General features: G+C 33.8%; 1 protein-coding gene across 10 annotated transcripts in view; it reads right to left on the reverse strand.

The window, feature by feature from the left end:
• LOC148597913 (uncharacterized) overlaps positions 1 to 26,288 on the reverse strand; it is a 47,180-nt gene that overhangs the window by 11,107 nt on the left and 9,785 nt on the right. For 4 of the 10 annotated variants that reach the window (XM_088562488.1, XM_088562484.1, XM_088562480.1 and 1 more), the window contains exons 2-5: positions 11,282 to 11,621; positions 8,681 to 8,934; positions 6,765 to 6,879; positions 4,310 to 4,389 (exon numbers count right to left, since the gene is read on the reverse strand). In XM_088562488.1, the coding sequence (XP_088418614.1) occupies positions 4,310 to 4,389; positions 6,765 to 6,879; positions 8,681 to 8,934; positions 11,282 to 11,492 (660 nt within the window). In that variant the 5' untranslated portion in view covers positions 11,493 to 11,621. Of the gene's footprint in view, positions 1 to 4,309; positions 4,390 to 6,764; positions 6,880 to 8,680; positions 8,935 to 11,281; positions 11,622 to 14,669; positions 14,687 to 16,376; positions 16,416 to 22,063; positions 22,293 to 26,288 lie in introns of those variants that run through there. The other 6 variants (XM_088562482.1, XM_088562481.1, XM_088562483.1 and 3 more) reach the window with 5 other exon arrangements.

Consider the following 26,288-nt stretch of genomic DNA (forward strand, 5'->3'; position numbering starts at 1 on the left):
ATGGACATGGTAGTAGCAATGAAGCTCCTTTCTGTATTGAGTGGAGGAATAACAGAGAGAATTTCTAAAATAAACAAACAGCTAAAGTATGTGATACACAAACCCCATTTTAACATTCAACTTTTTGTCCAAATTAAGCAGACAATATCTGTTTTAAAAATTGAAACCATCAACCTTATTCTGCTAAAATAGCTACTCTATACATGCAACTAATGTATGTAATTCATTACAGTTGACAAGGTGCACTGTTTAGAACACAAAAAACAGGACAAATTAAAGTTTGTTTTGTTTGTAAATTTGCATCCCCATGTTTGATGCTAAAGTGATATTTTTCGTAAGAGAAATACATGTAGAAGGACCCTGATAACTAGAGGCTCAAGAGAGCCTGAATCGCTCACCTGGTTAACCGTTTGCTTATTTGAAAAACTTGAGGAATGAGACAGGCTAAGTTAAAATCAACTAAACTGTCAAATACAAGAAATGCTTTTCATAGCATTTTCATGACCTCAAGGCATAATCTAGGTGGCAAAATGGAGATTTTTAAACAAGATCTCAATGACAATCTGATCACTTACTGTATTCAATTAAAGTTACTTATTATACATGTACTTATTCATTTGCAAGTATAGAAAATGGAATTACAGTATTTAACGTATCTTATTTGTTTATTATTTATTAGAATACATGTCCTTGAGATACAACTTCATATCAATACGATAAAATATTCTAGCGGTGAAATATGATTTCTCCCCATTCCAGATTTTGCAAAAAACTGCCATCTGGACCCCTATGTTCTATTTTTAGTAATAGCAGCCATGTTTTTTCATGAATCAACATTCCCAATGGTCACTTTGTGTGGAATACCCTAAGGAACATAAATGCTAACTTTCATTGAATTCTGTGCAATAGATTTTGAGAAGATTTTCAAAGTTGCACATGCGAAAAATGCAAAACAAGAGGCTCCCAGGAGCCTGAATCGCTCACCTTGAATTTTGCCTTCCAATGGCAATAAATTAAACAAAAAGTCCTAATAATATGGATCATTTCAGCTATTGAAAGAATTTGGATAATCCTAATGGTTTAGGAGATATATGTGAAAAATTATTGTCTGACCCCTATATATTTAGTAATGGCAGCAATGTCTTCAGATGAATCAAAAATCCCCACATCAGTTCTATGCAGGATACCCCAAGAAACATTCATACTAAGTTTGGTTTCAATTGGTCAAGTAGTGTCAGAGGAGAAGAATTTGGAAAGAACATTAAAAATAACAAAAATAGTTGAAAAAGGCAATAACTCCAACATGGCTTAACGGATTAAAACCGAAATTTGACCAGAGATAGATCTCATCATGCTGAACACTTTTATCCATGTCGAATTCAGCTAAACCTAACAGTTTAGGAGATATATATGTGAAAAACTACTGTCTGACTCCTATGTTCTATTTTTAGTAATGGCGGCCATGTTTTTTGACAAATCAAAAATCCCTATGTCAGTTCTATGCAGGATACCCCAAGGAACATTCATACTAAGTTTGGTTTCAATTAGTCAAGTAATTTCAGAGGAGAAGAGTTTTGTATAATTGTTAACGACAACGACGGACGCCAAGTGATGGCAATTGCTTACATGGCCTTTGGCCAGGTGAGCTATAAAAACTGATTCAGGGGCTGTAACTCCTACATCAGTTGACCAATCGTTTTAAAATTTTGGAATAGGTCTGTCTCACGATGCTGAACAATATTATCTATGCCAGAAATTTGCTCAAGTCAACGGTTTTTGAGTTATTTGCAAAAAACTGCCATCTGACACCTATGTTCTATTTTTTGTAACGGAGGCCATTTTCTTCATGAATCAACAACCCCAACGGTCCTTTTGTGTGGGATACCTTAAGGAACAAAATTGCCAACTCTCATTGAATTCTGTGCAATGGATTTTGAGAAGAACATTTTCAAAGTTGCACATGCGAAAAATGCAAAAAAAAACTTTTCAGGGGCCGTAACTCCTACATCAGTTGATCAAACGTTTCGAAAATTTTGGCATGGGTCCATCTCATGATGCTGAACAATATTACACTTGCCAGAAATTTGATAAAGGCAACGGTTTTTCAGTTATTTTCTCAGAACTGCAATCTGACCCCTATGTTCTATTTTCAGTAACAGCGGCCATGTTTTTTCATCAATCAAAAATCCCAACGATCATTTTGTGCAGAACACCCTAAGGAACAATCATGTCAAGTTTAAAACCTGTCAGTCCAGTAATTTTGGCCAAATGAGCTAACAAATTTTTTAGGTTTTAGACCTTTATCTTCTAACTAACTTCTGTTACTCAGAATGGTAGTTTATAACTCCAGACTGTGGTTTCTTTGAGTTTTAGTTAATCCAAAGTAAATATCATTGTAGCGGAACAAAACGTACACTTGACCTATAACTTATCATGGTGAATTTATATACTGTATTCTTCCATGTACTACACGCATCTGTGTATTCCGTGCACCACCTTCTTGGCAAGGGAGATCGGCAAAAAAAGTTAGTTTCCGTGTTAACACGCACTGGGAAGAAAGGAAAAATCACCAGCAGAAGACAACATTGAGAGGAAAGGATCCCGGTAAATTCCCCAAAATGCGTATCTTTTCATCATTAATCTTTAAAATAAAAGTATTTTCTATGTTTTCCTGCGTTTGCAAGCCATTTATAGTTTATAAATAGTAATGTATTGGATCTGAGTTGGCTGAAATGTTTACATTTCCTGTTCGAATACAAATCACTGAAACAATGGCGTCAAGTCCGACTGTTTATAAAAAGATGTTTTAATTTGCCAAGTTGTGTATTGATATCTGACATCTGGAAACAGTTCATCAAGCTGATTAAAGGATTAGCAATAATTGTTTCACCTTTTAAATTGATTTTTTGTTATTTGATAATTAAATGACAATAGGCCTGAGGACAGGTTGGCACTCCCAGGGTTGTGTATTTAACAATCTATCGCACAGAGGTGAAGAAGTTATAATTAGACGACTTGATTTGAGAGAACAATAAGAAGCTAGTCTTGGTTTTTCGTACAAACTGTGAAATGCAAGGAAAGGCATTGATGGATAAAACTGTTCTCAAAAATACAATGGCTTGATGTTGTCTTTAGTTGACGACTTCGGTTCTGATTCCTGAAAATTATGGACCTGAAAATTATGTCTCTAGAAAAAAAAATCTAGAAACTCTTTGTTTTGGTGTATACCAGGCATCCCTCTTCTGGAGTAAAGAAAAAGTTGAAAAAAAGTGTGTGGTATACACAAAAGAATACAGTACCAAAAATCATGTCATAATATGTAAGCGTTTAGATAAAAAAAGCGAGAAAATGGTTATTTCTGTGAATTTAACTAAGTTCAAGGCATGTAATTTTGGAAAAAATCAATGGAGCAGAACCAACTACAGCCTTGTCCTGTAACTTATCATGGTGAATTTACATACTGAAAATCATGTCAATATCTGCAAGCGTTTAGAAAAAAGTCTGGAAAACTGCTATTTCTGTGAATTTTGTTAAGTTCAAGGCCCATAATTTCAATAAAAATTACCAGAGCAAAACAAAAATTACATTTAACCTGTAAATTGTCATGGTGAATTTATATACCAAAAAATCATGTCAGTATCTGCAAGCATTTGGAAAAAAAAATCTGGAAAATGCTTTTTTCTGTGAATTTTGCTAAGTGCAAGGCCCATAATTTCGGTAAAAATCATCAGAGGGGAACAAAAGTTTAAACTTATAAACTTTAAACTTTAAACTGTAACTTATTATGGTGAACTTGTTTATCAAAAATCATGTCAATATCTGCAAGCGTTTAGAAAAAAAGTCCGGAAAACTGAAGGTGGACTGATGGACTGACGGACGGACTGACGGACAGGTCAAAAACATTATATTCTTAGCAACTTCATTGCTTGGGGTAAAATAATTTCTATCAAAACATTTGGCGCGATTGTAACATCGTCAGATCTTCTGTACAGATTTAAATTAAAATGATACACACCAAGGATTTAAATATATATATATATATATATCCATGCACGCGCCAAAAAATATGTATTTGCATTCTTTGCATGACAAAGTAGTCTAAAATTAAATGTATACTTAAATAAATAAACAATAGTGATAAATAGAATAATAATTACTTTCAATATTATTCAGACAATATCATGAACTCGTCGAGACATTCCACATGATATTATCAGGATCAAAATTGAAAATACCTATCATTTTATATATATTTCCATGACATAACCTTGAGGGCTCCTTGGTAGAGTATTGAACGACCATGAATTACCTTAGTTTGTTCTTCAAGTTTCGATGAATAATCTGCAAGTGTTGTTGAAAGATCTGTGTGTATCTTGTCTACCTCTTCATCTATGAACCAAATCATGGCAAATGAAATAGAGAGTAACAAGTGAATATAATTGATTAATGTTTGTTTACATTTTATAGGTGTTAAACAATAATAACACAATAAACTAAATATACTGTGAGGAACCTCACTGAGAAAGTACACCCACTTCAAATGAAAAAATGCTTGTTGAATTATTTCCTTTTATTATCCAACAGTAACAGTATTTCTTCATGCACATTTTTGTATGATATCCAACCTTTCTGTAAAATTTGATCTAAATCCCTTGTGAGGTTTAGGAGGAGTTTTGCTTATGATGTTTGAACATGTAAAACCCTTAATTTGAATTATTTCCCCTTGGAGTCTTGTGACAGTAATTGCCTTCATGCGCATCTACATATGATATCCAACCTTCATGAAAAACTTTATCTAAATCCCTTGTGAGGTTTAGGAGGAGTTGTGCTTACGATGTTTGAACATGTAAAACCCTTAATTTGAATTATTTCCCCTTGGAGTCTTGTGACAGTAATTGCCTTCATGCGCATATACATATGATATCCAACTTCCTGAAAAACTTTATCTAAATCCCTTGTGAGGTTTAGGAGGAGTTTTGCTTACGATGTTTGAACATGTAAAACTCTTTATTCAAATTATCTCCCCTTATCTCCTTTGACAGTAATTGTCTTCCTTCATGCAAATCTAAACATCATACCCAACGTTCCTTTTAATTTTCAGCGAATTCCCTTATGTGGTTTAAGAGGAGTTGCACTGGCGAGGTTTTAAAACCCTTAATTTTGATTATTTCTCCTTGGAGTTCTCGGACAGTCTATATTCCTTCTTGCACATTTACATATGCTATTTAAACTTCCTATACAACTTCTTCAAAAGCTCTTGAGCAGTTTAGGAGGATTTGCACTTACGAGGTAAAATGCTTAATTTGGATTATCTCCCTTTGAAATCCTCTGATAGTAACTACTCCTTCGTGCACATCTACATATGGTAGCCAACCTTCCTAAAAAAAATTCATCAAAATCCCTCAAGCAGTTTAGCAGAAGTTTAGCATTTACAAGAAATGAGGACAGACAGGTGTACAGACAGTGTGATTCCTATATTACCCCCCCCCAAACTTCCTATGCAGGGGGTTTAATTAAAATAAATTTATAAATTAATATTCTCATACAAATAAACCTGAGCTTTGCTAACTTTCTATGTGAGATCCCCATATTGATTTGGATCAAAATCTAAAATAGGAAAATACACAATGGGAAAATTAAACTAGACATTGCACCTTTTGAAACTAATACCCCTGTAGCCTGTAGAACCCTGCACATTTGGGGCTAATGTAGACACATGGTTCTGATTGGACTTAATCTTTATGGGGATAGACTGAGAACTTTTGGCACACAATTTTGCTGCCATTCTAAAACAAATGTTGTTGACAACTCAATAACAGAATATAACTGCAAATTTACCGTAAACATAAGTCCCTGACAATATGCACATCCTAAAATAGTAATTTAACACACCATCAAGCTTCATAACAATTCTGCAAGTCGTTTAGGAGTCACAGACAAAGCATGAGACCTAGTTCGGCTGAAAAATGCCTAAGTTCATCAGCCGGTATTTCTAAAATTTTTGCCCAAACAACTTAAATCCTGAAAGAATGTACATATCCATAAGGCTATATTACATCCCACAAAGTCTCATAACAGTTCTGCAAGCTGCTTAGAAAATAGTTGCTGACAGACAGGATGAAATCTACATGTATATACATATACCTCAAAATTTTGTTTGCGGGGGGTATAAAAAGATTCTGTAAAAGTTTAATTCTATTCCTTTAACCCTTGTTGTGTTGCACCCGGACCTGTCCAGGATTGGTCCTAATTCCGCTTTATTGGTTCTGGCAGTGTTTATCTTAGTTTAGGAAAGCTCAATTTGTTTCCACTGCAAGCAGCATGACTGTGCTTTAAAATGAAGCTATCTAATATGGATAAAGACTGGAGAGCTGAAAAAAAAGGTCATGAGTCTCCGCTGCCCAAAAAGTGAAAATTTTGTTAAGGGTTCATTTCTTGCCTCCCTTGAAAGACCAGAGTTAATCTATAATGCTTTATTTTGTGTTAAGAGTCTTAATAAGAATGATGTCTCTCACCACTATTTCTACATCGACCCTCTGTATTGACTACTTCCGGTTTTAGGGCAAACTGAGGCCAAAATTGAGAAAAAATCCTAATTTTTTCACACAAGTGACCCTTCTGGGGACCTCCCACAAGTGAGTGTAACTAACATTATTTGGCTTTAGTGGCCTTCACGGTATAAAGCTGTGGAATGAATGTTTTTGGATTTTAAACATGTTTGAGTTTTTTGCTGTGGTATAGAATGTTAATCAAAATAATCTCACCTATCAATGTCTTTATCATGTCCCTATATACGTCTCTATCAAACCTATCAAGGGAGGCTACTCTCAAATCAATACAGTCCTGGCGATATATACCAGCAGCCAGTCTTCTGATTGCCTGCAATTGAATATAGTATTAATTTTTCAAAAACTTTATGACTGCAGATGTACGATAAGAAAATCTAGCGTAATTTGCCATAATATTTATGATATGTTGTGTGAGTAGACACTGAATGTGGAATGTCCATGTATCTTTTCCATCTGGAGGTAGACTTTGATTTGATTGGTTGAGTAAAAGAAATTAATACCAGTAGTCATCTTGAAACATAAGTCTTGCCAAAAAAATGTATAAATGAGAAAGAGGTACAAATGTAATATCCAACACTTAAATAATTGGGTTCATTTTATTTTAATTTTTTTAACTTCTAGTATCATTGTTGTGAAATTAAAAACACTGTAATTTGACCAAACAGACTACATGCAGGAAATAACTGATATCAAAATATAATAAACCTATCCTATGCAACAATACTCAGTCCCCCTATTTCCTAAATATTTCAAGTCATGACCCAATCAAATTAAATCAAATCTTTCTTTTTGTTGGTATGGTACATCATGGTACACTATCACAGACATCCATGTTGGTATGGTACATCATGGTACAATATACACAGACATCCATATGTTGGTATGGTACATCATGGTACAATATCACAGACATCCATATGTTGGTATGGTACATCATGGTACAATATCAAAGACATCCATATGTTGGTATGGTACATCATAATACAATATCACAGACATTCATAAGTTGGTATGGTACATCATAACACAATATCACAGACATCCATGTTGGTATGGTAAATCATGGTACAATATCACAGACATCCATATGTTGGTATGGTATATCATGGTACAATATCACAGACATCCATATGTTGGTATGGTACATCATGGTACAATATCACAGACATCCATATGTTGGTATGGTACATCATGGTACAATATCACAGACATCCATGTTGGTATGGCATATCATGGTACAATATCACAAACATCCATATGTTGGTATGGTACATCATGGTACAATATCAGACATCCATATGTTGGTATGGTACATCATAATACAATATCACAGACATCCATATGTTGGTATGGCATATCATGGTACAATATCACAGACATCCATATGTTGGTATGGCATATCATGGTACAATATCACAGACATCCATATGTTGGTATGGTACATCATAATACAATACCATAGACATCCATATGTTGGTATGGCATATCATGGTACAATATCACAGACATCCATATGTTGGTATGACATATCATGGTACAATATCACAGACATCCATATGTTGGTATGGTACATCATAATACAATATCAGACATCCATATGTTGGTATGGCATATTATGGTACAACATCACAGACATCCATATGTTGGTATGGCATATCATGGTACAATATCACAGACATTCATATGTTGGTATGGCATATCATGGTATAATATCACAGACATCCATATGTTGGTACGGTACATCATAATACAATATCACAGACATCCACGTTGGTATGGCATATTATGGTACAATATCACAGATATCTACTCAAGTAATTGAGCAGACACCAGAATAAAAATCATGTTAGGGACACTGCTTGTCTCATAACAGTTCAAGTCATAGCTGCAATCAATTTCAGCCTTTTCTTTTTTGAGTATTGTCTGTTATATTATGAGGACATCAATGATGAACTGGCCATTGCTGATGAGGACATAAAGGCAGCTTCACACTGCTTTATGGCTGTAATTACTGTCAATCTTATTAATATTGCAATCTTTGTTTTTAAAACATGTATTTACACAAATTTAAACATTAGAATGCAACAACATCTTATGTATATACACTTTACCTCACATAAATCCCACCAAGCCATATCAAAATCCTTTCTGCTTATTTTAGCATCTTTATTGTGAGCAATATTATTTCTATAGTGTTTGATCCTGGCAAGATCAGCCCCCTCAGATGAATCTGTAGTTTGTGGGAGTTGATCAAACCCTGTTAATGGCTGTGCCACGGCAGGTAATAGTGATCCAAGTGTTTTTATATTCCGTAACAAACAAATCAGTAAAGTGACATCATATGCTGTAGATGTAGTGGTATTTCCTGTAAAACAAATCAGAAGTATAACGTCATATATTGTTGATGTAGTCTTTTCTTTTAAAATCATCAAACAAGTCTTGTGTAACAATGCTGTGCATCTAATCCAAACTAATAAAATAACGATTCCGATCCACATAACTGGTAAAATTGTGATCTTTTAAAGTTTCTTAGGACACCCTCTACAGAATCCATGTTGTTAGTGTCACCAAGCTGTTCGATTGATTGATCGATTGATTTCGGGGTTTAATGCACGAGCAGCAATATTTCAGCTATATTCAGGCGATGAACATGAAAATGATGATAAAATGAACATGAATGATGATGAAATGAAAAAAGGGATGGGACACAAGGATAATAGGGTCGACAAATTTAGATTGCCACTAGAAAAAGGGGGGATGGGTACGGTCAGGCAATTTAGCTTCCTGTGGCCGAGCGCAAAGGTTTCTACTCCTATCAAATACCACAGCAGGGTTCTTTAACGTGTGGCATCTTTCCCAACACGGTGCACCACTATGGTTTGCGGTCAGGTTTTCGTATTACAGCCTGACAACCCCAGCATGTAACACTCCAGGGGTACCCCATTGCACCACTTGGGGCACACATCCCAGTCACTCTGTGAAAAGAGCACCTAGCCCCTGGCTAGGTTTCTGGGCACTATTTAGTCACCTTTAACAACAAGCTTAGCGCTGCTTCAGGCCTAGTCTTTTGACACCTGGACCTACACGGGGTCCAAGCTGTTCGAAGCTCTTGAGACTGATATTGAATCTCATGATATAGCGACCTTTAGCTATAAATGTATTTTGACAACATATCAAGTGGCTTTGGCAGAGAAAATAGTATCCTCTGTTGAAGCTAGACAAAAGTCAATGTGTCTGATCATGAAACCAAACAAGAGGCTCCCAGTAGCCTGAATCGCTCATCCGGTTCAATTTTACCTTTCAAAGGCAATACATTCAACAAGAAGTTGTCCATCAATTTTGACTCATGAAGTCTTTGGTAGAACTTATCATAGGACCATTTCAACAATTGAAAGTTTCTTTGACCACAGATAGATCTTATCATGCTGAACATATGAACCTTATGTCAGAATTTAGCTTAACCAAACGATTTTGGAGATATATGCGAAAAACTACTGTCTGACCCATATGTTTTATTTTTAGTAACAGTGGCCATGTTTTTCAAAAGATCAAAAATCCCCATACCAGTTCTATGCAGGATACCCCAAGAAACATTAAATACTAAGTTTGCTTTCACTTGGTCTAGTAGTGTCAGAGGGAAAGATTTTTGAAAGAAATAACATTAAAAATAGCCAAAAATCATTGAAAAAGGGGAGTAACTCCAACATGGCTAAATAGATTAAAACCACAATTTGACCACAGGTAGTTCTTATTATGCTGAACACTTTTACCCATGTCAAAATTCAGCTAAAACTTATGGTTTTGGAGATGTATGTGAAAAACTACTGTCTGACCCCTATGTTCTATTTTTAGTATCGGCAGCCATGTTTTTCAAAAAATCAAAAATCCCCACATCACTCCTATGCAAGATACCCCAAGGAACATTCATACAAAGTTTGGTTTCAATGGGTCAAGTAGTGTCAGAGGAGAAGATTTAAAAAAAAAATAACAATAAAAATAGCAAAAATCGTTGAAAAAGGGCAGTAACTCCAACATTATCGACTTAATGGATTAAAACCAAAATATGACCAGAGATAGATCATCATGCTGAACAATTTTACTCTATAAGAATTTTCTATCAGTGGTTTTGGAGATACATTGTATATGAAAAAAACTACTGTCTGACCCCTACATTCTATTTTTAAAAAATTGCGGCCATGTTTTTCGACAAATCAAAAATTTACACATCAGTTCAATGCAGGATACCCCAAGAAACATTCATACCAAGTTTGGATTTCATTAGTCAAGTAGTTTCAGAGGAGAAGAGTTTTGTATAATTGTTAACAACAACGACTACAACAGACAACGAGGACGACAAACATCAAATGATTGCAATAGCTCACAAAGCCTTTGGGCAGGTGTGCTAAAAATAAGGATATGCCCCCTTTCAGATGAATTAATTGCATAATCATTATATAATGAAACCACATAAGTAATTCAGATTGACATGTAAACTAGGATTTCCACTACAATGGTATCATGTGATAAAGAATTCAGTTCCATTCATTCAATTTACCAGTTTTGACAAAGTTGCAAATAGAAACTAAGAAAGATAGATGAATTACCATATGCCCAGACGGACAGCATGATTATTTTATTTTTTCCACTTTTCAAACAGGCATAAAACAATAGAGAGAATGAATCAGTGTTTGATTGTATAGAAAGGAAATCACCTGATGGAGGAAACAGTAAATCCCATTGTGCTGCACTGATTATCCTTTTACTTTTAAGATAATTCAGCTTTCTCAAGTTATTCTGGAGTATTAACGTCAGATCTGCTGGAGGGAATCGTTGATCAAACAAATATCGGACAGCTTGTGGTGCCACCTTTACTACAAGGTTAACCAGTCTGAGAAAATCTGTCTCTTCTTCTGATACTGACATTGTTAAAGGCGTTGACTAACTATAGCTTCAAAGACCTAGCATATCATTACATCATGTCATCAGAGGGATTGATATCTCTGTACTGTTCTGATGTCCGTCATGTTAAATTGTAGGTACACGTATGTATGGCTGAAATGATAAAATGACAGCAGTTGTGCAGCAATTCTCTTGCATGTTCTAATATATATATATTTTTTTTATTAGATAATACTACATTGTTATGGTTGTCATCATAAACTTGTGGATCGTTATGGTGTATCCATCTGCACCATGAAAACTGATTTATTCAAGGGGTCATAGCTTTCCTTTCCTCGTTTGTCAACCCCGGACTTGACTATTTATAAGCAACTCCGCAGGTGTTTCTAGAAAAGCAGAGGATGCTTACCCTACCGGTGCACCTGGTCTATGCTCCAAGTATTTAGTAGAGTCAGAGTTGCTCATTTGCTTTTGTTACTTTATACATGTATGTATGATTTTAGTTACTTCATGTTCTTTGTTGTGTATGTCTGTTTTCCATGTCTGGTCTTTTGTCCCTGGATTACATTCTTTTGATTACCGCTATAACCTTAGTTTCCTTGATTACTCTTCTCATCCAACCTTCACATTATGGGGCACATCAGAGAATTTTTTTCTTCTTTTTAATTTCTAATAGGATATTTGCAAGGCTAATTTCAGTTACTCGAAGTACATTGTATATAAAATCAATTGTTCTACATCTAAGGCCACATCAGTTTCAGAGAAGCAACATTGTTTTAGTCAGCAACAAATAAAAGATTTAACTGTGTTATAGTGACTCAATGCTAGAAACATGCAAAAAACAAACCTGATTTTGAAATTTCTGCCCAGATTTTCTTTATTTTTGTCAATTTTCTGGAGTGGAAGGGGATAAGAAATTCACATCCCATATGTACTTTTAAGCATTAAATTTTTGGGTATTGTATGCTTTTAAGAAGGAGTCCTCGCAAAAACCAGGCAGTGTGTGACACATGACAAATTTGGTTTTCTAAAAAACATTTCATTTAATTTCTTTCACAAATGAATCTTTGCCCAATGTTGAACATTGGTTTTTGACTTATTGCAATGATTTAAGAGCACCGAAATTCATTGAGAAAAGGGGAATAACTCTATAATTTAAGCATAATCTGGTTGCTTTATTAAGGAACTCAGAAATCATTTTCTGAGCCATACATTGTCAATTTAAATCTAACTTTATACCATTTGACATTTATGTGATTCATATGTACTTCCCTTACATATGAACAAAAAGTTCAGTAGGATAAAATATACCCTGTGCCACCCATATTACAGGATCTGCCTGATTTTTACATGGACAGCCTTTAAACTTGGGATTCATGTTCATTTTATCATCCATTTCATGTTCATCGCCTGAATATAGCTGAAATATTGCTGCTCAGGCGTTAAACCCCAACAATCAATCATTTAAACTTGGGTTATATTACAAACCATTTGGAAGCTTATAATAAAATCAAATCACAGAAACCTGAATGAACTGATAATAAAAAACTGACTCTAAGGTTATCATTCAAAAAGTTTCTCAGTAAAGCATTTCACATGTAACCTGCACAAATATTGACCTTTTAAACAATGTAATAAATTGTATGTGATGCTAAAAGCCATATTTACACTCCTATGGAGTCTACTTGAAACGTTCACATTTCCCATTTTATCGCCCATACACCTTTATTGTGCTTTTATACATCGTTTGGGCTTCATTCACAGGCACAATAAAAACACAATGGAAGCGTTCATGTAAACGCATGCTAGGAGTGTTTGTATAAATGCATGCTGAGAGTGTTCATTTAAGAAGGACTCCAGCTAAGGATCATGCAAAATGTGATTCATGGATAAAAAGCCTATATATTTTTATTTTTAATATTTTGTTTGAAATGTCATTGTAAACAGAAATTAACATGTGGTTTTCATATAACCTGTGCTCTTAGGAGATAAAAATTATATAGAATGCACTGTAGATTTCAAAATTAAGGGAGATAACTCTGTAAATGGCACTCATATACAATAGAATCTACTGGATTTTCAATGTGGATTATCTCCCAAGAGCAGGCAGATTTGAATAGATAATTAACATTCCATAGTATAGACCAATAAAACAACTTAATTACAAAAATAAAAATATGTAGCCTTTTTTGGGGTGTATCACTTTTTTTCAGATTTTGCATGATTATACAAAGACAGCTACTTAAATGCACAATAGAAGTGTTAGTTTATTTTCATACATTCATTTTTTCCTTTATTCAACTTTATTGTATTTTCATAAATTATATTTTTGATTTTTTCTTTCTTCATTAATATTTGTTATTTTTTTTTTCATTGATTGTTTAAATAAGCATTCATGTATCATGCTTTTCAATGCACGCTTAGACTGTTCTTTTATTGTGCATTTAAACGCACGCTGGGATTTCCATGTTTTTCACAAGATCAAAAAACCCCAAACATAGTTTGTTTAAGATGTTCTACTCATCATTTTTTACAAATTTTGTTTTAATCGATTTGTTGTTTCAGAGGAGAAGATTTTCAGTTGGAATTGTAAAATTGAAGAAAAAAAATTAATTTCATGACATATTTAGTCATCTGTCAACAGATTTTTCTGAAAATTTTGGCGTAGGTCCATTCCATCATGCTGAACAACTTTATCCCCCCCATTTTAGCTAAATACAACTCTTATTAAGTTATTTCCAAAATTCTGCAATTTGGCCCCTATGGTCTATTTTCAGATCCAGTGGCCATGATGTTTTGCAGATCAAAATCCCCACACAGGGATTGCTAGCAAAAAACCCTAAGGAATTTTCATGCAAAATTTGGTTACATTCTATATCTATCATGAAGTTTTAGAAAAAAAATGTTTGAAAAGGTTAACAGATGAAGATGACGGACACATAGTGATGGCCAGGTGAGCAAATAATGCTTATTGCTACATTGCATCATAGTTATTAGGAGTAATATGTCCTTAATTTAGGAAATAATTCATAATAAAACATGAGGCTCCCTGGAGCCTCATGCGCTCACTTTGTTCCATTTTTGCCTTACAAGGCCTATACCTGTAACAAGGAGTCATCCTACAACTTGGAACTTTGGCAATGTTTAGTATGCCTTGTCTTAAGAATTATTTCATCAGATAAAAGTTATCTTACTATTTACCATGCATGAAGTTCCCAAGATATTGGTAAAAAATATCCATACAAGAACTATAACAAAAAGTCATCTGACAGCTTCAAACCGTGGAGACTTCTGTAGGCCCTATCATAAAGGATCATTTCATCAAATGAAAGTGTTTTCATATCATTTCAATTAATCAATCAAATGTGTTTTCATATCATTTCAATTTATCAATCAAAAGTTTTTTTTCCCAATCTATTTTAGTGTTCAAGATATTGGCTGCAAAAACTGTCATTTTTCACCTTTCTATAGCAATACCTCTACAAAAGTCATTCCACAACTTTAACAAAAAAGGACCTTTCTAGGCCTTATCATAAGGATCATTTATCAATTGAAAGTTTTTTCCTATCTATAATTGCTTTCAAAATATTGGCTGAAAACCACAAAAATAGTCATTTTTTCACCTTTCAAGGGCAATAACTCCAACAAAAAGTTGTTCAACAACTTTGACACAATTGAGTCTTTTGTAAGCCTTATAATAAGGACCATTTTATCAATTGAAAGTTTTTTACTATCTACATGTACATTGTATAATAGTTTTTAAGAGTGACTGATAACTGCAAAAAATTTTATTTCACATCTTTCAAGGGCAATAACTCTTACAGTAAGTCTCAAGACAACTTTGACTCAATTGAGATTTATGTGGATCTCTTTAAGCTGAAGAAGTATAGTTACATTCATTTTTCAGTATCCCTTTTAGTTCTTTGAGATATATTTAAAAAATGGTGACTTGACCCCTGTGGTTTAAATATAGCATTTGCTGCCATGCTTTACACTTGATATATATGATTGATACAATTTTAAAAATAGATAAAAATGTACCCCTAAAGATGCTAATGATCAAGTTTGGTAATAATCCACCGAGTGGTTTCAGAAGAGAAGATTTTAAAAGTAAAGTTAATGACCCATTACAACAGATGTCAAGTGATGATTACAGCTCACATGGCCTTTTAGGCCAAAAAAACGTTTCCAGCTACCCTACCTACTCTATCTTTTGCGCCTACCCTAAGCATTTTAACCCAAGATAGACAAATAGTGCAAAAAATAATAATACTAACAATTAATGAAAAAATAGATTATGCCCTGAGTTCACAACACAATTACAACAAGAAGAAGATAACTAGAAAGACGTGTTTTGGAACACTAATATTACCCCTTCCATTGTTATTGAATTAGAATTTTAAACATTCATTACAAGGACAATCAAATACAAAGTAATGCTCAGGTCATCCAGGTATCATGATATCAAACGTTTAAGTCAAAAGATGTTATTTTTAAAACATAATCTTACAAGTTATTCAAGAGGGACTTTGAGCCTGCAAGGCAGGAAGTCTAACTTAAATAACGAGAAAGGCAGTGATATATTAATGATTTATGATACTAATTGGCCAAACCAATTAATTGATTATTGACCAATAAGAAATATACAAGCACAGGTACAAAAAATATAGCTTGTGATCTCTTTTGGCAGCATCAACCCAGCCAGTATCATTTCAAAGCTAAAAGTTGACCATTGTGACAGATGGCTGTCCTACTTTGCCTGATTGGCTTGAGACAGACAATTTGGTATTTTCACAGGAATGTACTGATATTAAGATATGCTATATCCTATGTAATATCAGCAATTTTTTCAGCACAAACAATTGGATATTTGTTGCCAACTTCGTTGATTAATTAAAAAATACATACATTTTTTTTATTCTCTTTCCAAAAATATTCAAGTCTTCACTGAAATATAAAGAAGTCCTCATGAAAATATTAAGGTCTTCACGGAAAATTTCAGTGGTATTTGCATAAATATAAAGAGGTCCTTACAAAAATCTTTACATGTACCGGTATTCAGAATATCTGAAACAGAAACATTCAGAGGTCTTAGCAGAAATATTCAGAATATCTGAAACAGAAATATTCTGAGGTCTTAGCATAAATATTCAGAATATCAGAAACAGTAATATTCAGGTCTTAGCAGAAATATTCAGAATATTTGAAACAGAAATATCCAGAGGTCTTAACAGAAATATTCAGAATATCTGAAACAGAAATATTCAGCTAAACAAGATTGTTGTGTTCTCATTTGTCTGTTATGTATCTAGGGACGGCAATTTCACTCATATCTGGGTCAGATCTAGATACTTTGAAAAGGAGGAGTGCCAGTCGACGTTCCTCAGAAAAAAGAGGGTGCTAGGACATTATTTGCCATTTTTTTTGGGTCAATTTTGCACATGAAAATGACCAAATTTCAAAAAAAGAGGGAAGCCATTACTTTTCACCCCCTTAGGGTCCCACCACTGTGAACTACTGATCAAACTCATTTTACGAAACTTTGTATACAGCAAGAACACTTTATGTACATGTAGTTTTGCTTTTAGCGAGAATTATTAACCAGCTGAATTTTGTTAGTTATGGTCATTACCATTAAGTATTATCATAGTAGGTAACGGGAGGGAGACCTTAGTTTTGTCGGGAAATAAAACAAACTGAAATTTGTATTTGTAACATTATTTGAGATTTTTTTTCTTCAAATCGGTAATTCTTTAAAGGAAAGTCATTTTCATCAGACACAGAGTTGTCCGTGTGCAATACATGTATTTATACTAATAAGGTTGGACATTACATGGCCGTTTCCTATTGAATTCTTCTAGAAATGTGCGAGTTTCGTGTATTATCATACAAGATTTCTAGTTACAGCACACTTGGTCTTCCTCTCATATATATTTGGGAAAAAGAACAAAGGAAAAATCTCAATTCATATAACAAAAATAATCATATCCAAGAAATTCACTTATTTAACCTTAAGGTCAAATGTCAAGATAAAAGATAACCAATTTTGGTACTTGTCTTTATATGGTCTCCATACATACAATGTACTAACTATCAAAAGCCTTTGTAAAAACTTTAAAAAGTTAAGGGCCTGATAAGACTTGCTTAAAAAATCCATTATTTGACATTGTGGTCAAATATCAAGTTACCAAGTTGTGAACAGAACATTCAAGCTTCATAAGATCTACCTGCAAGCCAAACCACAAAAGCCTACGTCAAAAAGTTTAAAAAAAATAATGAATGGGACAAGAAACAGGATGAAAATTAATCATTTGACTTTGAAGTCAATGGTCAAGGTCATGGGTCACCAAGATTAGTATGCAATAAATCGTCTTTATGTGATCTATAAACATACCAAATATAAAAAGCCTACAATGAATATCAACATATAAAAAAGTAAGGACACCATATCAAAGGTCAAGGTTATTTTGCACCATCTTCAAAATTTGTGTGTATGACTAGAAGTTTTATAAATTGATTATCTCTATTTTTGGAAAAAAGATTTTTAGCTGATAAAAGTCATAAATATGCCATTCAAACAGATGATACAACCCGAGACTCCCCAAGGGCTATAGAAGATATAAGCTAATAGCTATGTGCTGCAGCGTATAAGTAGAACAGATATTCCAACCACTGTAACTATTCATAGATATCTCTACAATACAAAAAGTAATGGCGACTACTTACTTTCAATTTAATTTTAGCAAATTCTACATAACAACCCTAAAAATCAACAAATCGTAAAATAGGCAGAAAGTTTAAACTAAAATATATTTTTCCACATTAAATATTAACAGTAGTTTAACAGAATGTGATATCCTACCACACCGACACTCCCCTCGTTATACCAAGTAACTCCAGGTTCAATAGTTCTATAATATATTTTGGAGAATTCGGACGGCAATCAACTTCATTGACTTACAGAATTTACTTACACCTATTTTTAGAAATACATCAATAAAATGAACAGCATAGCTTATTGTTATGACAGATAGAGCCCTGACAAATTTACTAAATGAGGACAATTTGCTCATCTATGACAGTGCTTCATATCATTTTGTTTCAGACATTAACAAAAGAGGACCATCAAGTAACAACAGTCATAGTCAAGGGCAAAATCTGTAATTTTCATTTCATAGTACACCATACTCATAGTTTATGTTGCAGCTCAGGCCCTATTGCTAATTTGGATATAAAGGACCACTCAAATTGACCAGGATAGACTTCTAGCACTCCAGTTAAAATATTGGGTGGGAAGTGTGATTCCTTTTTCTAAATATTTTCCTAACCCAGAAGAAAGGTGTAGTTTGTCCTCAATGGTGGCATGCCAGCAAACAACCCATAAAACTGGCACTGTTTTTTTCCTATCAAATATTTTCTTTCAAGTTTTTCTTCTGTTTAACCAATTGTTTTGCTTTTTTAGTTAAGTTAACATATATTTATCAATTATGGACTTTCAACAAAGTCAATACATTATATGTGGACCTGTTTAGATTATATTGACCGAGGACAAAGTCCAAGGTCAATATAATCTAACAGGATGAGGTCCATATATACAAGTAGCATATTGAATAAGTGAAAGTCCTTAATTTATAGATTACATTTACATCCATGTATATGTATGTAGATAATGTATTTTGGATGGTGCTTCGTCTGCAGCCCTTCTGCCATCATTGGCTGAAATTAATTATGTAATGGAAAAGTGCTTTGAAAACATAAGGTGCTAAAATGAGACTTGAGGACTCATAAATATTATTAACTATTAAAAATATAGCCTAGACAACTTCAAGACTATAACAAAATCAACATGAAATTGAAATATTATCATACGCTTATTCTTGGAAAATTTTAGCGAACTCTATTTTAATTTAGTATCCATTTTGAAGCACATTCTCTTCGATACTTGAAAGCAAACTAAATATCTTATTATTTTGAATATTTCAATACATTTATATGGTACTTACAGACATTATTTATAAAACATCTTAGAAATTCATCTCAGTTTTAACAAGAGGCTCCCAGGAGCCTGAATTGCTCACCTTCTTGAATTCTGCCTTTCAAAGGCAATAAATTAAACAAGAAGTTGTCTAACAATTGTGACTAAAGAAGTCTTTGGTAGAACTATCACAATATCTTTTCAACAATTGAAAGTTTCTTTTTATCTATCATAGTTTTCAAGATATTGACTGAAAACTATTAAATAAAAATTCATTTTTCCCCTTTCAAGGGCAATAACTCTTACAAGGTGTCTGAAGACTTCAGTAGTCCTAATAATATGGATCATTACAGCAATTGAAAGAATTTGAACGTTTTAAAATATATATGCGAAAAACTACAGTCTGACCCCTATCTTCTATTTTTAGTAACGGCAACCATGTTTTTTGACGAATCAAAAATCCCCATATCCAGTTCTATGCAGGATACCCCAAGGAACATTCATACCAAGTTTGGTTCTAATTAGTTAAGTAGTTTCAGAGGAGAAGAGTTTTGTATAATTGTTAACGACGACGACGGAAGACGACAACTGACGACGACGAAGGACGCCAAGTGATGGCAATAGCTCACATAGCCTTTAGCCAGGTGAGCTAAAAAAAAGATACCTGCAATAACCATTTTCAGCTCGGAGAAGTTGAGCTCGGGCTCGGGATACCCGAAATACCAATTCCAATCATATTCCAAGTTAATTTTTGACTTGTACACCCATCTGTACATGAATTCACCAACGTTAAATAAAATTTTACTTTATCTTTACTATAGACTCGAGAGAAATAATATATCTACAGTTTTCTTTTAAGGCGAACAATAGAAAGTCAAACAGGTCAAAGAAAATATTTTACTTTCGGTTTTGATTTCCTGGATATTGTTTGTTTGGTTTTTTTGTTTGTTTCCGTAATCACCTCAAAACAAAAGGCGGTGGTACTGTATTACTACCCCTAGTAATCGACGTTGAGAACACCACAAATGTCCTCAATGAAACAGAAACTCTTACCAAAATACCTTGAAAAGCATGAAAGGGCGAGGACCAACTGGAAAGTCCTACCTTCCGTTCCTTTTAGTTACTCCAGCCAGTGGAAACTGGAGTTTGGAATTCTCAGATTTTTACGTGACTTTTGAACTAAAATCAGACTTCCGAACGGTATTTTGTGAAAAACCATGCTGTCACATTGGGGGGTTCGTCTGAATTTGAGTTTCATGTACTCACATATGGACGTATATTCCACAAAAAAGTAGGTGACACATTAAGGTGAATACAAATGAACCTGAAAATCGTAGTTTGAAATAATTCCAAACCCTATGATATCCCCTGCTACAGTAGCAAACAAAGGGCACTGGTAAACATTGAAACGAAACAAAACAAATGTATAAGCTATCTAGCTTCTCTCCGAATCCTACCATGAGTTTGTATGTAAATGTGTATACTGTATTTGCTTGTGCTTATATTTGAATAAATTCTGTTTAAACTAAAACAAATGAAACGACACGAAAACGAACGAAATCTGATAACAAAGAAAATGATATAAGACAAAAATCATCGAAATTGGTCAATAGAATAAAATGAACACTACAAAGAAATCTAAGTGAAAACAAAAAAGACGCCAGTAACGCAATCGGCAAACCTCAGGTGACTCCGCTACTCTACGTATGAGGAGGGTACGGACTCGGCCGAAGTTGCGATGAGTGGCCAGTAACGGAGGAACAATGAAGTATTACTCAGTTTAAGAATAAGGTAAAATGTGTATAAGGTGTGGCACATAACACAAATACAGATATTTTATTATCCAAGTATTTATACCTCATAACCTCAATCAATTCCTGTCAAAGTGTTAGTAAATTTTGCGTTTTTAAGATATTGATAGGTAAAATTTAGTTGAAATGCACTATGAATAAATGGCAGGAATTTTTTCCCGAACTTTTTCTTTATATAAGCAGTCAAAATATATCTATGTAACCAATGCTTAAGGAGAAATTTAAACAGCTTAAAAGTTGTTTTCTTGGTGTATTTGAATATGTTTGAGGCAAAAAAAGACCAAATTGAGAATTATGATGTGCCAACCCTTGCTTGATTCTTTCACAGAATTGTACTTAAAGACATACCAGTTCTGATCTTAGGAATTTCATGAAATTGTACTGAAATGTTCTCATATATAAAGGAAATGAAATAAGCCTCTAAACATATAGATCACCATGCTTATAATGGATATAGCAGTTCAAAAAATCGTAAAATTGGGAGTTATAGTCATTTTACGAATTCAATTCAGTCTCTCTGATCTTGCCATTTTTTTTTACGAATGACATATGCCATACAGCACCAGATTGGAAATTTTCTCTGCTTCATTCTTGAAACATTTCAAACATGATACAATGAGTTTTATCCGCCTAAAAAGAACCTTTTATCGTTTCCCACCAAAAGAAAACGAACTTTTGAGCCATATTCACAATAATCTGATATACTTCTCACATTTAGATTTTGTTTCAAACTTGCGGTATGAAAAGGTATCCATTAACTTATGGTATAAACTCTTTGAAATGTGAATCAAATGAAAAAAGTTAATCACATTTGTGTACCATTTCTGCATATAACTTTGTTTGGTTATTGGAGTTTTCCTATTCCAAATGCAATCGGCAAAGCTCGGGTGACTCCGCTACTCTACCTCAATCCCTCGGATGTGATACAGGGTTTGATATGTGTCTACGCGCTACATTTATTCGCCGGAAGTTGACCGTGTCACCTTATGTCTATATTTCCGAAGTTAATACAGTACCAAAAATGGCATAATATCTGTCCTACGAAGAAAAAATATAATAAAATTAAATGACAAAAAAAAAATGAATTATAAATTGGCACTGAATTTAACACAGGTGGGACTACTACTTATTGCATTGAATAGAGTCGGGCAGACAGTGCATCTTGTGCTGTATTCAATCAAGAACGCTAATCTGTGTAATTGATTTTTGTAAAAGATTTTATAAAACGACAAACATTCGCAACACTTTACATTTCTTGCATACAATCATAATCGCAATATTAATGCTAGGATGTACTGCCTGTAACGTCGTCAGCCATGTTGGCACCCAAGTTCAACTTGGAGGTCACTTCGGCGAAGTTCGACAAACGAAATTGCCTTTCCTTTGTTACATTGCTTCCCTTGTTATTAGCAAAAATTATTAGAAATAAGTTATTTAAATTGTATATAAAGAAGATTACTAGTAAAATTTTATAGCAAGAGTCATTTTTTACAGATAAACATGCTTCTAGTTACACTTTCATGGCAATCTGGTTTTTCAATTATATCTGAAGTTTTGAAAATATTTCGAAAAAAATATAGTAAACAAATATTACCTTAATGATAACATACTACATGGTTGATTTAATTGGATACCCATTGTGCACATCAACTGCATATAATACATGTAGACTATAGAAAGTATTTTTTATCAACAATTATACATTTTTTTTCCATAGATGTCAAGCTGATGTGAAATGAACATAATTATAAAATATTACTGTCAATACATAGTGAAATTTTAAAAATGAATATTCATTTTCAATTAAAGTAAGTATCAGGGATCTCCATGGATCAAAATGAACACATGGCTCAATCTCTGGTTGGACACATTTTCATTGTGGCGCATATCCTTTAACACAGAAAATAAATTGCCAAAGAAAGTATAATAAGGTTGAACGAGACGTATTTAATAGCACAAGCTTCAACATAGAAATTTATAAACAACAGTTATGGTAAATCTTTCTATCTGCACTGTCCAACTCAGTTATACTAAGGTGAAGTTTTCCCTTCCCTACAGGCTTGACCACAGGTCCACAGCTCTAGAGGAATTAAAGTAGGCGTGGTCATTGTGTTGTTGCCATCATAAAAGTTTTTTTTATAATTTAACCACAATAACTTATGACAGGTATAGTGAGGGAGTTGGAATGTCGTACCTCCTATGACCAGAACGTTCTGGGAGCAAGAATCTGCATTCTGATTATCCATTTTCGTTGATGTTACCCTTTAAGCCTTTAAGTCCCAAAACTAAACGCAGTATCCCAAAATGATTGTCAACCTTTACCCCGAATAGACGACACATTGGAAGCTTTAAACGGAAATAGATGGTTTTCAACCCTCGATATGCGTTCTGGGTACTGGCAATGTGGCCTTGAAGAGAACGATCGAGAGAAAACCGCCTTTGCAATCCCCGGAAGCGGTCTATGGCAGTTCCGAGTACTATGTTTAGGTTTAAGTGGAGCACCCGCCACTTTCAAGAGGCTAGTTGAAAAGATCTTTTCAGGTTTAACCTGGAAGATATGTATGGTGTATTTGGACGATATCATCGTATTTTCAAAAGATTTTGACCAACATCTGAAAAACTTAAGTGAAGTTTGTGATCGGTTAAGGCAGCCAAATTTAATGCTTCACCCTGATAAGTGTGTTTTAACATAAACTGAAGTAACCTTTTTAGGCCACAAAGTAACGAAAGACGGTATTAGTACCGACAACTCAAAAATCGACACGGTCCGAGATTGGCCGGTCCCGAGAAACGTCAAAGAAACCCGTAGTTTTGTAAGTTTTTGTTCTTATTATCGACGTTTCGTTAAAGACTTTGCTTCGATTGCAAAACCCCTACACAAATTGACAGAGAAAGGCACAAAGTTTGCTTGGACTGATGCATGTCAACAAGCTTTCAATACTATGAAAGAACTATTAATAGCCGCACCAGTGCTAGGTTACCCTGAAAATGAAGGGGAATTCATACTAGATTGTGATGCAAATTTTTTTGGGATGGGGGCAGTCCTTTCTCAATTGCAAAATAAAGTTGAGAAACCAATAGCGTATTTCAGTAAGACATTTTCCAAGTGTGAAACAAACTATTGTGTCACTCGAAAAGAGCTATTGGCTATTGTTAAGGCTATCAAAAATTTTCACCATTACTTATACGGTCGAAAATTCACTGTCCGTACCGACCACGGGTCCCTACGGTGGTTGATGAATTTTAAGGAACCGGAAGGTCAGCTGGCCCGTTGGATGGAAGTGCTTGGTAGTTATGATTTTACAATTATACATAGGGCAGGTAGAATTCCTGGGAATGCTGATGGTCTTAGCCGCTGGTCATTTCCTAACAGTTGCTCAAATTGTCAACGAAGGGAGACAAAAGAACATTGCTCAGGAGGATCTGAAATTAAAGCCTACGTTGATAATTCAGATCTAGTACCTTCTAGTGAGCTTAACACCTCGACCGATACCAACAGTGAAAATAATGAAATTAGGAATTCAAACCAACATGACCCGGTTAGCTGAAAATCGTGAAACCTAACAGTTTTGGAAATATATGCAAAAATCTGCTGTATGACCCCAATATTCTATTTTTAGTAATGGCGGCCATGTTTTTTAACCGATTGAAAGTCCAAAGGGTCATTTTGTACAGGATACTCCAAGAAACCACCATAATAAGTTTAATGCAAATCTATTCAGTAGTTGCAGAGGAGATGTTTTAGAAGAATGTTGATAAATTGTTAACAGAGGAGGAAGGATGCCAATTAATGGCATAAGCTCACATTTTGTATCATAAAATGATTTACTGAGATAATTTTTAATTGGTGCGAAATTATTGAATGTTGCAGAGAGGGCGCTTGGGAAAGGAGGTGAGAGGAGTGAAAAATAATATTGTGGCAGAGTGGAATTTAACCAGGAATTGACTGTGGATATAATATTCATTTAATGTTACTCTTTCTATATATTTATGTATTGTATTTTATTTATTATATGATATATGATTTGAGATTAATAGACGAATGGTTTATATGTTTATTAAAACTTACTCACATTTATATTAAAATGTATACATATTGTTACTTGTATCAGTGTAATTGATAATCATTTACTTTGACTGATTGATTTACCTATCAGCTGATGAGCTATTTATAGAACTCTTTATTTCTCTTTTATTTATTGGTCAATTCAGGTCACATGTACTTTAAAATTCTCTTTGGGGTTTCCTTTGGAATGTGAGTATTATTCTCTTTGAGTTTGCTGAGTTGCATGGCAGACATATTGATTTCCTTGAGATTTTTATAACTTAGTCTATAATTTCTGACTAGTATTTCAACATAAATCTACTTTGGAAGTTTAGTTGTATTGCTGAGTTTCTGGAACTTGTATTTGAGGTTTGTTTCTATATTTCTAGCACTTTATCCCACTAAAATAACTTTGTCTTAACTGAGCAGCTAGTATGAGGTTGAATGTTTAGTTTGAATTTGAGAATGAATTTGCAGTATGAAAATGAATTGAGTGAATGAGTAAAATCTATTTAAACCATTTAAAGAGACAAAATGATATAAAGGATTATAAATATTTAAAATAGTTAATAATTGAGCTATTAAACCAAAAGTTTCAAAAGAGACAACTCTTGAATGAATGTGATTTCTTATAAATAAATAGGATATAAATAATTGATTAAATGGTTAAATTTTAATATGTTAAATAATATTTTTATTTAATGATGTACTCAAAGTGTTTGGTGTTTGTAATGAATGTTATTATTGTTCCATGAACACATCAGTTATGAAACATATATTTGCTTCAGGTTTTGTATGATGTGTCATACTGTATTATACCAGACAGTTAACCTGACCTTTTCATCTATTTGAGAGGTAAGCAGTAAGTTGTGTTTTTATTATAATTTTTTGTGTTAACATACCATTTGTGGCAATGTTTGGCAAACTTATGTTTTGCTGTTATTTTAAATCTTACATGTTGCATACATATAATTGAGTAAAAGAGATCT

This window comes from Perna viridis, chromosome 14, assembly GCF_037379345.1.
Source record: "Perna viridis isolate PV_CMFRI_1.1 ecotype Kerala chromosome 14, ASM3737934v1, whole genome shotgun sequence".
In the NCBI taxonomy this organism is placed as follows: domain Eukaryota; kingdom Metazoa; phylum Mollusca; class Bivalvia; order Mytilida; family Mytilidae; genus Perna; species Perna viridis.